General features: G+C 51.2%; 1 protein-coding gene across 2 annotated transcripts in view; it reads left to right on the forward strand.

Moving 5' to 3' along the window:
- Positions 1-222: 222 nt before the first annotated feature.
- Positions 223-13,732, forward strand: part of LOC310829771 (inactive phospholipase C-like protein 2) — a 36,632-nt gene continuing 23,122 nt past the window's right edge. Inside the window, exon 1 of one of the 2 annotated variants that reach the window (XR_014557361.1) lies at positions 223-623. Coding sequence is in view for 1 of the 2 variants with exons in the window: in XM_083708629.1 (XP_083564755.1) it covers positions 390-623 (234 nt within the window). In the remaining variant the exon portion in view is untranslated. The remainder of the gene's footprint in view (positions 624-13,732) is intronic. The other variant, XM_083708629.1, reaches the window with a different exon arrangement.

Below are 13,732 nucleotides of genomic sequence, written 5' to 3' on the forward strand. Positions count from 1 at the left end.
TGATTGCAGCGCCGGCAAGAGGGGGGAAAAAGGTTCCGGGCTCCAAAGAGCGCCTTGGGGGGAGGAGGGGCGCGGGGGAGGAGGAGCCAGCGGGGCGCGCGGTTACGCGGGTCTCTCGCTCGTGGGGCCGCGCAGCGGTTTGGGGTAGGGGCTGTGCTGCGCCTAGCCCCGCCCCAGCCGTCCCACCATCCCTCCACCCCCGGCAGCGGCAGCGTCTGCTCGCTCGCGCGCTGTGTCCCTCCTTCTTTCCTTCCCCGGCAAAGGGGAGCCGGCATTGCCAAGCCGGGGGTCAGGGGCGCGCGCCAAAAGGCGTGCAAGCGCCGCTGGGGCAGGAGCTGAGGACCCCGTCTGGGCCGGGCCGGTGCGGCTGCTGGGAGCCCCGCGGGGGGATGGCGGACGGAGCCCCCGGTGGTCCCCCCACGGGCTCGCCCCGGCCCGGGCCCCCCCGCGCCCCGCAGAAAGAAGGACCTGCAGCTGCCGCCGCTACAGCCGCAGGAGCCCCCGGCGACCTGAGTCCGCTGCGCTCCGGTTCCGGAGGCTCCGCTTGCAGCAGCCGCGACAACTCGGCCGAGAGGGACCCCCCCGGCCTGGCCAGGACCGCCCCCGCCGCCGGCATCATGAAGGTGGGTGCTGCTCGCTCGACTTCCACCCTCCTTGGACCGCCCTCGGACTCCTTTGGCACGTGTGTGTAAGGTTCGGTCCCCCCACCCCATTTAATCTGGAATCCTCGCAGGGATTTCCCAGCTCCCCCTCCTTAAGGACATCCTTACTGAGCCCCATAACAGCGGCAGCTAATCACCTCTTTTCCCCTGTCGCCGCCACCGCGTACCACCATTTCTGTCCTCATCTGACCTTCTAAATCTAACCTAGGGATCCAGGAGAGATTCCAAACGCAGTAGCTTTGCCTTGCCCTCTCCGCGCCGAGAGCGCCCCCGCAAGGAGCACCCGCCTGCCCCGCTTCAGTGCCACCCCCTTCCAACTTCATCCCTTTTCAGAAACAACAGGTGCTGGGGTTTTTCACTGGCAACAGAGAAAGGCACTCTGCATATGCCCAGAGGTACTCTGATCTTCATCTTGGTTTGAGACCTTCAAGGCTGGGATGTGTGACATTGAAATCTGATTCTGGGGTTCAGAGTAAGCTGCTCTCCTCTGGAGACGCCCCCCCCCCCCCATATTCCAGATCATCAGCCTGGTCAGCCTTCACCTTTGTAAATCCACACTCTGTCCCCTGAAGTTGGAGCTTCTGACCTTTGTCAACCGCTCCAGCAAAAGGATACCTTTGAGCCCCTATACCAGCAACAACAAAAACAGCATTCCAACTCCGTACATGTGAATCTTTTTTTTGCTTTCTTAAGGAGGCATATTCAAAACTCGCTTTATGCAGACCCACTTGGTACAAAGCACTAAGACAAGCCAAGGATTAGTGTGAATGAGTGAACATGCAGGTTCTCAGAGCAAAGAGTACAGCTGCTGCCACTATGCTACCTGGGTATGCATGGGTATTTCTGGAATGTGTGACCTGGTTCCACAGAATAACTTCACGTTTGAAGCAACATGCATGTTGCATCTACAGTGTCCTCATATGCAGTAGTCCATCTGCACAGGCAGGTCATTTCTAAAATGTTGCAGCCATAAAATGTATATGGATGAGAGAGGGTCGAAAGTGGCACAAATGGTAGATTTTCTCCCAACTTTGGTCTGTGTCATGCATTCCCCTACATCACTTGGTTACTGCATGCTTGCACAGTGGTAGCTCAGGTTAAGTACTTAATTTGTTCCGGAGGTCTGTTCTTAACCTGAAGCACCACTTTAGCTAATGGGGCCTCCTGCCGCTGCTGCTGCTGCTGTGCAATTTCTGTTCTCATCCTGAAGCAAAGTTCTTAACCCGAGGTACTATTTCTTGGTTAGCGGAGTCTGTAACCTGAAGCGTATGTAATCTGAGGTACCACTGTATTTAACAACTTGCTCAGTAGCCGTAGGCCAGCCTTCCCAATCTGGTGCCCTCCAGATGATGTGGCCTACAATTCCCTTCAGTCCGACTGGGAACTGTAGTGCTAACAGCTATGGTAGGTCGGTCTTATGGGGTACCCAGGGCAGCTAGTCATCCTGCTTGTGGATGGCAGTCTCTCTTTCCTCATCTGCAGGGGGGCTCTTGGCTGGGTGGTAACAAAAGGGGAAGTGTTAGAAACTCAGATATATAAGCTAATAGCCAAATGGCACCTTGAACCTAGGTTACATTGCTACAGTGGAATGGATTATTATCACCATCATCATTTCTATACCGTTTTGTATTTTAAAGAACAAATCTCAAAGCGGTTTACAACACATTCAAACATCAAATAAAACAATCCAGAATAAAAACAAAATTCAAGCTTAAAAAAAGCTGGAGGGGCTAGCCAGATGGAGAAGTCAGTCACCAACTTGGCCTCCAGAGATCTCCATGTGGTCGCAGTTGAACCTGTACCAGTTGCAAAATGCTCCTGGTGCCTGGCTAATTTCTAACACTGAAAAAGGGGAGCCTAATCAGTATTTCTAAGCAGAGCCTCTTCCCACTGGAACATAGGAACCTGCCTTATTCTGAGTCAGATCCCAGCTCTGCACTGTCTGGCAGTGGCTCTCTAAGGTGTTAGGCAGGATTCTCTCCTAGCCCTACCTGGAGATGCCAGGCTTTGAACCAGGGACCTTCTGCATGCAAGGCAGACGCCTTACCTCTAAGCTATGGCCTTTCCCTAAAGAGCCTGCAGTAGCAACAATCCCCCCCCCCCCCAGGTTCTGGTTGAAGTTTGCACAAAAATCCTAGGAGGGTGTCTCTGACATTTCCACAACAGGCATAAAGGTCCAGTCCAGGCGTAGCCAAACTTGGCCCTCCAGATATTTTGGGACTACAACTCCCATCATCCCTAGCTAACAGGACTAGTGGTCAGGGATGATGGGAGTTGTAGTCCCAAAAACATCTGGAGGGCCGGGTTTGCCTATGCCTGGCCCAGTCCCTGTTGCAAACCAAGGCTGGCCAGATCACTGTGTCACATTGGCCGCAACATTTGTATGTAAACGAAGCTCCCGCTTGTCAGTTGAGCCCGGTTGTTCTCTGCTATTGGCTGTGCACATGCCATATATTCAAAGCACATATAAAGCCCTCCGCCAGTCCAAAACAGAAGAAGAACCCTGGGAAATGGAAGCTTGTCAAGGGTGCTGGGAATGGCAACTCTTTTTGAAGGGTAATTACAGTTCCTAGGATTCTTTGGAAGCAGGGAGGGAATATGCTTTAAGTTCATGGTGCATATGCAAGCCACAAGCGGCGCCAGCTCTTTCACTCCCTTCCCCGGCTGAGTTCCTTCACCAGGCTGAGATCCTTGAACTGGAGCAAGCAGAAAGGTACGCACACAGCAGATAGTTGCTGATCGCTCCTGCAAATGAGCCAAGCCTCATGTCGCACGGGGCGGGGCGAGGGGAGAGCCAAAAAGCTTGTTAGTGCGTGTATCCTTGGAAGGATGTTGCTGTCATCTCCCCCACCCCTCCATCATTGCCTGCTGTGAAGGGATTCTCGGGTTCCCTTGGGTTATTTATGTCTTGTTTACCAGAATCCACATGGCCAAGGCCATTCCATGGCCTGGAGGACCCAAGGAACCAGAATCACGTGGTCACTTGTTCGGCTGTGACGTGACCTTCCTTGTGCTGCTGCTTTCGTGATGGAAGTATTTGGGGAAATGGCAACTTCCTTGGGCATTAGAGAAGGTGAGGGGTAGGAAGATTAAGGGCTGTAGGGCCACAGATGCCACGTGGATTGTTGTTGTTTTTTGAATAGCCAGTTGGGCCGCTCTATATGTAATAAGCTGAATTTGAGATGGCTGAATTTGAGCGGCTGCCTGTGGTGTCTACGTTCTCTGAATGCCTGTTGCTGGACGAAGACGGCGCTCACCTGCCGGTTGCATTTGCAGGGTTATGAACAGTTGAATCTAGTTATAGTTTTATTTATTGAATTTGTATACCACCCTTCATCCGAAGACCACATCGTGGTTCACAGCATGGAAGTACAAAATGAGAACACAAAATAAATAGCAAAACGAAAACAAACCAATAACCTTCTCCACGAGAGGCCCGGAGGGTGGCAGCCCTAGAATGGGCCTTTTCTGCAGTGGCTCCCTGTTTGTGGAATGCTCTCCCCAGGGAGGTTTGGCTGGTGCCTTCATTATATACCTTTAGGCACCAGCAAAAGCATTCTTCTTCCACCAGGCCTTTAGCTGATTGACATCCAACGCCCTTTTAAATGAGTTGTGGGAGGGGGCATTATTGGTTTGTCCTTGTTCTTATTTTTATTATGTACTTCGTGTTTTGAACTGCCCTACAGATGCAGGGCAGTACAGTGGTACCTCGGGTTACAGACGCTTCAGGTTACAGACTCCACTAACCCAGAAATAGTACCTCAGGTTAAGAACTTTACCTCAGGATGAGAACAGAAATCGTGCGGCAGTGACGCAGCGGCAGCGGGAGGCCCCATTAGCTAAAGTGGTACCTTAGGTTAATAACAGTTTCAGGTTAAGAACGGGCCTCCAGAACGAATTAAGTTCTTAACCCAAGGTACCACTGTATACAAATTTAATTAATTAATAATTCCAATCCCTCTTCCACAAACACATTTAAGGCCTGGTTATAGAGAAATGTTTTCACCTACAAATGTTTTGTAATGAAGGCACCAGGCAAACTTCTCTAGGGAGAGCATTTTTAATTCAGCATTGCTCCTGGGCATTGTGGGAAATTTGAAAGGAATCTCGTTGCAGCCACTAGCACTGTTTGGAGTTCTGGGTTGGACTTCCCACCCCAAGGGATCCCCAATGCAGTTGTCAATTATGGGCTCTGCCCTAATGCCAGCCTTGAGAAGGCCCCTCTCTCAGCACAAAAGTAACTATAGTTGGCCAGCCTACGTGCACCTGAGATTGGTACGAGAACTTTCAAGTCAAGCAGCAGGTGACTTTCAGACACACTTGAGCCCCGGCACCTCTCATCTTAGGATGGGGCAAAAGCGCTCCATGTTATATTGCGGTGCCAGTCCTCACGTAGCCAAAACTCATGGCCGAGGGGGAAGTGTCAGCAGGCTTGGGGTGTGTGGGGGGTGGACCTCAAGTTATGCAGAAGCGCATAGAAAATATTTAGGGAGAAAAACTATTGAGTGGTGGTGAGACCCCAAAGCAGCTAAGGATTTTTTAAGGGAAAAAGGGGAGGAGGGCATAGCTGGCTTGAAGGTCAGGAGAACATCACCCCATAATGTTTTGTTGCAGGACTCACCTGACGTTATTGGGATTGGGTTTTGGCTCTGAAAATGGGTTCTGAGAATGAGTTTTTCGGGAGGTGGGATCCAGGCTGCACCCCATCTCCTCTTAGTAGTGTGCGTGCCTATGGAAGGGAACCAATAAGGTCTGTGTCTTTAATCCTCAGATGCTGTTGGTGTGAGCAAGTCTAATGTTATGGCTATCTACTGAGTCGGATGGTTCTACGTAGTGTGTTGTATTTTCTTGCTCAAGACTTTGGGGGCCTAGACCAAAAAGCAGCATAGAAAGAAACTGTTGGTGATGGTTCATGTAGACTAGTCTTGAAACTGAAATAAATGGGGTGTGAGGTTGAGAATGCTCTCGAGCAAATTTTCTTTATTCAGACTTTGAGGGGGGGGCAGGAAGGGGAAGAAAACAAGTATACCATATTTTTCGCCCCATAAGACGCACTTTTTCCCCTCCAAAAATGAAGGGGAAATCTGGGTGCGTCCTATGGGGCGAATGCAGGCTTTCGCTGAAGCTTGGAGAGGGAGAGGGGTGGGTGCGCACCGACCCCTCTCGCTCTCCAGGCTTCAGGAAGACATCCGCAGCCTGGGCAGCCCTGCAGGAGGTCAGGCAGGGATGTCTAGGCTGCGGATAGCAGCCTGCTTCCTGGAGCGTCGGGCGCCCTGAAAGCAGAGCGCCCGGCGCTTCGGGAGCGCATCCGCAGCCCGGGCAGCCCTGCAGGAGGTCCGGCAGGGATGTCTAGGCTGCGGATAGCAGCCTGCTTCCCGGAGCGTCGGGCGCCCTGAAAGCAGAGCGCCCGGCGCTTCGGGAGCACATCCACAGCCCGGGCAGCCCTGCAGGAGGTCCGGCAGGGCTGTCTAGGCTGCGGATAGCAGCTTGCTTCCCGGAGCGTCGGGCGCCCTGAAGCAGAGCGCCCCGCGCGCCGGACAGACATCCAGACATCCGCAGCGTGGGGAGCCCTGCAGGGGTTCCCCGCAGGGCTCCCCACGCTGCGGATAGCAGCCTGCCGCCGGGCGGGCGGAGCGCCCTGAAGCAGAGCGCCCCGCGCGCCGGACAGACATCCGCAGTGTGGGGAGCCCTGCAGGGGTTCCCCGCAGGGCTCCCCACGCTGCGGATAGCAGCCTGCCGCCTGAGGCAGACATCGGCCAGCCCCACAAGCTCAGGGAGGTGCAGCGCCCTTCCTCGACCTGGTTTGGTTTCCCCGACCTGCTTTTGGGGGGGAAATAAAGGAAAACAATTTTTCCTTTATTTCCCCCCAAAAAAACTAGGTGCGTCCTATGGGACGGAGCGTCCTATGGGACGAAAAATACGGTATATGTTTTAATTGAAAATGTATGCATTGCAACATTTATAATTATGCTTTTGAGAAGTCTTGTGGCAGGGAAGAAAAAAATAATTTGTGCAAAATATTGGAATTGCCTACGGTAAGTAGGGCTCCCCCCCCCCCCCAGCCAGAACTCAGTTCCGGCACCTCTCAGGTGGGCATTACTTCCATTATAAGAGAACAAGGGAGGTGTTCATGGTGAGTTCTGGCCCCTCTTTTTCTAGAAAAGTAACACTGCAGTTACAAGGGTGGCCCAATGCATAAGGGCAGGCATGTCCAAAGTCCGTTTTGGGGACCTAATCCAGCCCCTGTGGCAGTATATGTCCTGGGGTAAAATCCTAAAAACAGCTTCAATCCCCCAAAAAGCTCAAGCTAAAGTTATAAAAATTGTGGCAAGCTAAAATGGTAAAAAAAGGTCAACAACTTCAATCCTAAAAAAAGGCCAACAACTTTGGTCGGCTCCCACAGCACTTCATTTCATCAAATCTCGCCCTCTTTGAAAAAAGTTTGGACACCACTTCATCAGGGGGACAGGGTTCCTACTACTTTAACAGTTGCATACACTGGCTAAAATTTCCTCTTCTGCACAACTCTTAAAGGTGCAGGAGTCCTGTTCCCCCTTTGCAGCTTGCCACCCAAATACTTATTACCTAAGAATGCATTGACAATATTTAAGTTTGAATAGAACCATACAAAGCGGCCACTGGTCCGTCTACCCAGCAGCCGTGTACTCTGACTGGTAGTGACTTCCCCAGGTCTCAAGCAGAGATCCCTGCTTCACGGTATCATTTAAGCTAGTGATCTTGTCAGATTTCATGCATGCGCGGTGTGAGCTGTGTTTCTTGAGTGTCACTCAAATTACTATTTCAAAATGAAATTCGCAACGCTGGCACTCAAAACTCTGCTGTACTTGGGTGGAGTTCGGGGTTCTGCATCTGTTTAGGGCAGCCAGATTTTTAAAAAGAAAGGACTGGGTACGTGGGGGCTCCTGTGCCTTTTTAATATTTGCATGGAATAGGGAATTTCAGCAGGTGGAGCATTTTGACTATTAAAGATGCAAGAACCTAGCTTTCTTTTGCCTCTGACTAGTCACCAGAGATCTGCTGCTTACCTTGACTGGCAGCAGCTGTTTGGCAGCGTGTGCAGAGCATCATCCCCAGCCCGTGAAATAAACTTCGAAAGTGACCTTATTCCCAGGACTGGCTAGTTGTCTCATGTGTCCCAATGTTCATGGAATCGTAGAGTTGGAAGGGACCACAAGGACCATCCGTTCCAACCCTTTGCAGTGCAGGAATCTTTTGCCCAACGTGGGACTCGAACCTGTGACCCTGAGATGAAGAGTCTCAGAAGCAGTACCAACTGAGCTATGTTGCTGTTGTCTGCTCTTCATGGGCAGCAGCTCTCTTAGGAAAATGAGCGAAGAGTCGTTCCTGTCACCTGCTCTCTTGATCCTTGTAAAGGTAAAGGGAGCTCTGACCATTAGGTCCAGTCGTGGCCGACTCTGGGGTTGCGGAGCTCATCTCGCTTTATTGGCCGAGGGAGCCAGGGTACAGTTTCCAGGTCATGTGGCCAGCATGACTGAGCCGCTTCTGGCGAACCAGAGCAGCGCACGGAAACGCCGTTTACCTTCCCGCTAGAGCGGTACCTATTTATCTACTTGCACTTTGACGTGCTTTCAAACTGCTAGGTTGGCAGGAGCAGGAACCAAGCAACGGGAGCTCAACCCGTCGCAGAGATTTGAACCGCCGACCTTCTGATCAGCAAGCCCTAGGCTCTGTGGTTTAACCCACAGCGCCACCCGCGTCCCTTGCTCCTTTTAACCGAGGGTCAAACCTGGTGGCTTCTGCCTGCAAAACACCTCCTCTGCTGCTGAGGCTCAGGTCCCTCCCAGAATCCTTTGCACTGGAGACTTTCCTGCATGGTAGTGGTAGGGCTGAGCCATAGAAAACACCATGTGCCAAACCCTCAAGGTGTGACTCTGCTCCAGGTGTCCCATCTTGATATTACTGACTCCCCCCTGCTTTCCCCTTTATTTCCCCCATCTATAGGGCATGAACCTCAGTGTGGGCGTTTACTGCGGAGTTCTGATGGAGGTGCCCTTGGTAGGTGTGTGTTTCTAAAAGCGGCCTTTTAAATGTTTTTGCGTCACGGTTGTTCATCTCCAGAATAGGTTGCTGTCACCCGAGACCCGCCTCCTTGCTCCTCGCAGCCTATTTTAAGCACTGATTGCTCCAGTGCTATTAATACAGGGTGTGTGGGCTGCGTTCCAGCCCCTCTGCCACCCCCCAGCTTGTTAGGCCTTTCTCATGCACCTTGGAGGAGAAGGAATCCGCTTGCCCTGCAGTCTGGAGCGTGTTTTGAAAAGGCTAAATGGATCTTGTGCACAGAGTGCAGGTGACGTAACAGGCTTACCATTCCTCCAGTGGCCTTTCTAAAGAAAAAAAATCACCTGGGGTTTGGGTGCGTGTGGATTGAGGTACACTCCCTGGGATGTGCCCATGGCGGTGATAGAATATGCAATTTTTTGCAAGTGCACAAGGGTAGGGCATTGGAGCCCAGGGGAAGATCTGGAAAGGCATAGCAAGAAGTGCCAAAGCTCTGTTACCTTGGCAGCTAAACTCATGGAATCCTGAGACCTGGTATGGGGCAAGGGCATGGCTAGGGAAATAAAATCTCTGTTTGGCTATGCAGCCCACTAGTCGACCTTGGGATAGCTTCCCGCTAGCTTTAACAGTGTTGTTGTGATGATGGAGTGGGTTAATTCCCTCTGTATGTGGCCTGAGTGGGACTCTGTATGTGGGACGCGGGTGGCGCTGTGGGTTAAACCACAGAGCCTAGGACTTTCCGATCAGAAGGTTGGCGGTTCAAATCCCCGCGATGGGGTGAGCTTCCGTTGCTCGGTCCCTGCTCCTGCCCACCTAGCAGTTCAAAAGCACTTCAAAGTGCAAGTAGATAAATAGGTACCGCTCCAGCGGGAAGGTAAATGGCGTTTCTGTGTGCTGCTCTGGTTCGCCAGAAGCGGCTTAGTCATGCTGGCCAGCTCTCTTGGACAATAAAGCGAGATGAGTGCCACAATCCCAGAGTCGGTCACGACTGGACCTAATGGTCAGGGGTCCCTTTACCTTTTTATGTGGCCAGAGTGCTGCGGACGATGGCTTGGGTACAATTTTGACCAATCTGGAAGGGGTGAGAAGATCGGGAACGCCCACTCACTGGCCTATGTGATCCAAGCTACAGTGAAGCATAGAGCAAGTGTACTGCAAAGGCTCCCCCGCTCCATCTTTGAGCTGTACAATGAGCTCTTAGTCTTTCCATTTCACAGATAGGAAAACTGAGGCTGAAAGATAGCATCCTCCCCTGAGGTGTCTCCCCAGTGAGACTTGAACAGAATTGGGCTTTGAACTCTGGTCTCCAGCTTTCATCCTGTGTTTTTAGAGAGTGAAAGAGGACACGTCTCTGCCCCAGGAACTTACAATCTAAACTTTGACAGGGAGGAATACAGCAGGGCAGTAGAAGGGAAATGGAGGCAAGGTAAACAGGGAAGAAGTATGCGCTTAACAGTTAAGTTGCTAGCTTAGTTGCACAGTAGCGCACGGAAACAGAAAGGTGTTCTAGATAAGGTAGTTCAGGATCCTTTTGAAAGGTCCACACAAAGGCCATCTTTGTCAAGTACAGGAGGGGGGAAAGTGTTGCCCATTTATGGGCAGTCCCCCTCCCTCCATGAGCACTCATCTGTGTACCTCCATTGTTCAGGTGTGATGCATGGATGGAACTAATTAAACAAATGGCCAAAAATAAAACAAAAATGCTTCCTTTTTCATTGTCGTCACCACACTGACTGACTGACGCAGGTTACATCTGCCTCTAAGTGACAGCTGAAGAAGTCCTGGTGCAGAAATCACACCCACCCCCTTCATCTGTTGCAGAGGAAACACAGACCACATGTCCACTGCCAAAGGATGCAGCTCTCTGGGGCAGGGGACTGGGGGGGGGGGGAGAACACACCATCTGACCCCAATCCAATGCCCTCCAGATGTTTTGGACTTCAAGCTTCCATCAGCGGTAGTTATAGCCCAAAACATCTGGAGAGTCCTAGAAAGCTAGAACGGACAGAGGTTGTACTTCAGAGAGAATTTGCAGGTGCCTGAAAAAGTGTTTCAGGTATCTAACATGAATGCAGCTCCTCCAGTCTCTGGCTGAGCCCTCAATCAATTTTCAAATGAGCCTTTGGCATGGGATACATTCTGCCAAGGGGGGAAAGTTCCCCCCGGCGGATCTGAGAGGCTGCAGTGGGATGTGGGGAGGAGGCGATGGCTGGTGCAATGCTGCAATTCTTTTTCTGCTTTCCACCTGCCTGGCTAGAGATGCAGTTGGCTGCCCATCTGTTGTTCAGCTATGTATTTATAATTTTTTGCTTGGGTTTTTGGTACCCTGACCAGGCTGCCCCGGAGGAGGGATGCAGATGGGGATGAGAAGGAGCTTTTAGCAAGGAAGGTGCGAATTCCACCCCCTCCCCCCAAAAAATTTCGTTAGCAAATTAATTCCACTTGGACAGCAAAGCAGCTCATTGGGACTTTTGAGATTAGGGCCTGGCAGGACGCGTTTTAATCACTGGAGGTTAATGGACCAAGAAAGCAAATAATCTTCTGGTGCCAGAGGGCTATTTGCGGGGTGGGAGGGGGGAAGGAGTCTGCCCAGTTTGGCAACTGGATCCACCACAGCAACTGGGGAAGGCTGGAAAACTTTCTTCAAGATCTTAGTTCATTCTGTGCTGCAGTCTTTGCTGGCATTGTTTTGGTCTTGCTGCCGTGGTACTAATAGGATCTTCCTAGTGGGGCAGCAGTAAAACTGCTAGCACATTTGCAAAGCTAAGTAGGGTCCGGTATGGTTTCAAATTGGATGGGGGGCCGTGCGTTGAGATCCCTGTATTGCAAAGGGGTTGGACTAAATGACCCTTAAGGTCCCTTCCAGCTCTACAAACCTATGACTCTATGAACTTGCAAAGCTGCCTAAGACTGACCTTCTCCAACGTGGATCCCATCTGCAGTATAAAGAGCTATCATACCACTTTAAGCAGATATGGTTTCTCCCAAAGCTTCATGGGAACTGTAGTTAGTTAAGGGTGCCGTGAGTTGTTGGAAGGCTCGTATTTCCAATCCCCAGAATTCCTTGGGAAGAGGGATGGATTGTTCAACCACTTTGAGAAATTCTAGACATTCACTTTCTACATGCTCAAAGCCATTCTCTCCGCTCCTTTGGAGGTTCTGACTTGAGGTCTGGTGCTCTGATGAGCCAAGGAATGCAGATGTGACTTTTGGCCAACAAAGCAGTGCTTGAGAGTTGCCTGTGCAAGGGGAACATTTCACACCCTGAAATGAGAAGAGCCTAAATTAAGCCCTGCCTAACTGGCGCTGGGCAGCCCTACAGCCTGCTTTATTAAGGGAGCCATTCCTTCTTTCCTTCCTTCCTGGCTTTGCATTCCTATTTTATTCTCCCTGTCCCCAAGCCAGCCCAAGCCAAAACACCTGTTCAGATTCCAAAGGCAAGGCAGGAAAAGTTATTCTTCTAGTACAAACTTCCTGAGGAGGTCCAGATCCGGCCCTTCAGCTGTGCCTTATAGGGAGGAAGTGCATCTCATGCTGGGAGTCAGTTTCTGAATCCCCACCCCCCACCCCCACCCCTTGCCGCAGCCTGGTGTCCATCTGCTTACCGCATTAAAGAGAGAGAAGCAGAGCCTCTTGCAAACATTTGCGCCATTCAAAGCAACCTGAGACACCATCTGGGGCTGCTTTTTTGGTAGTGGTGGGGCATTCAAAGATATTCATAGCTGTTGATCCCACAGAGAGAAAGCTAGAGGGAGAAGTGCTTTATATGGCTGTTGGTCCACCAGCACTAGATGTGACACTTTGCAGAACAACACAAGCAAATACACACACAGAAGTACTTGTGCTAAGGTGACCTGAATGCGGCCCTCACAGTCTCTCTGTCCGGCCCTTGGGACTCTTCCTAAGCCACACCCCTCCCTGATCTTGCTTGACCCTCTCCTTGAGTGCCCTCATCAGCTGATGAGCAGGGATTAAAGCACTTCTTAAAAGTGCTGTTTGAAGCAGCTTGTGGGCTTCTGCCAGCAGGCGTGAGGCTGTTTAAAGTGGTGTGGTACTGCTTTAAATGTATAATGTGTGTTGGGTAGTGGTTTTGGTCCAGGACTAGGGAAAACTCAGCTTAAACCCACAGTTGTCCATAAATCTCCTTGGGGGCCCAAGCCCCTGCCCCTACCCTGCAAAAATAGAGGCTGAATTCTGCTCAGTGGGGTAGACAAGCTACCCAATAATAGTACCTTTTTCTTGTCTAAATTCAGTGTCAGGTTTCCCCAGTTTATTACAGTGCCTAGGCACTGATTCAGATTACACAATGCCTCACTTTGATTTCATGAAAAGGAGAGGTAGAGCCGCAGGCCACCTGCATCTCCAGAATGGCACATACCTCCAGATAGCATCTGTCCGTGGTTTCATACAGATGTTCAACAGCATAGGGCAGAGGTGGCCAACCTAGGCCATGGGCACATTTTGATTTTTGAGTAAATGCTCTGTGTGGGTGCCGCCACCCTTTCTGGTCACTTTTCTCCCCCCCCCCCTTCCTTTGCATCAGTCCCCCATCCCCATCCCCTGTGCTTATGCACAGACCTCACTTTCCCAAGGAGCTGACAGAGCAGAATAAAGCTTAGCCGCAAAAAGGACATAGAGTTGAAAGAAGTAGGCAAGAATGTTATTCTTCCAACTTCCTCCTCCTATTCTGTGTACAGAGGTACCTCGGGTTACATACACTTCAGGTTACATACGCTTCAGGTTACAGACTCCGCTAACCCAAAAATATTACCTTGGGTTAAGAACTTTGCTTCAGGATGAGAACAGAAATCGCACAGTGGCAGCGCGGTGGCAGCGGGAGGCCCCATTAGCTAAAGTGGTGCTTCAGGTTAAGAACAGTTTCAGGTTAAGAACGGACCTCCGGAACGAATTAAGTACTTAACCCGAGATACCACTGTACTTCTCAAGGGAGGGAAAAAGTAACTATCTTTGCTCACGGCCAAGGACGTGATAGGAGGGAGGCCTCAGTAGCTTTGTGAGTGCCAGGGGAA

This window comes from Podarcis gaigeae (genome assembly GCF_964106915.1).
Source record: "Podarcis gaigeae genome assembly, chromosome: 13".
In the NCBI taxonomy this organism is placed as follows: domain Eukaryota; kingdom Metazoa; phylum Chordata; class Lepidosauria; order Squamata; family Lacertidae; genus Podarcis; species Podarcis gaigeae.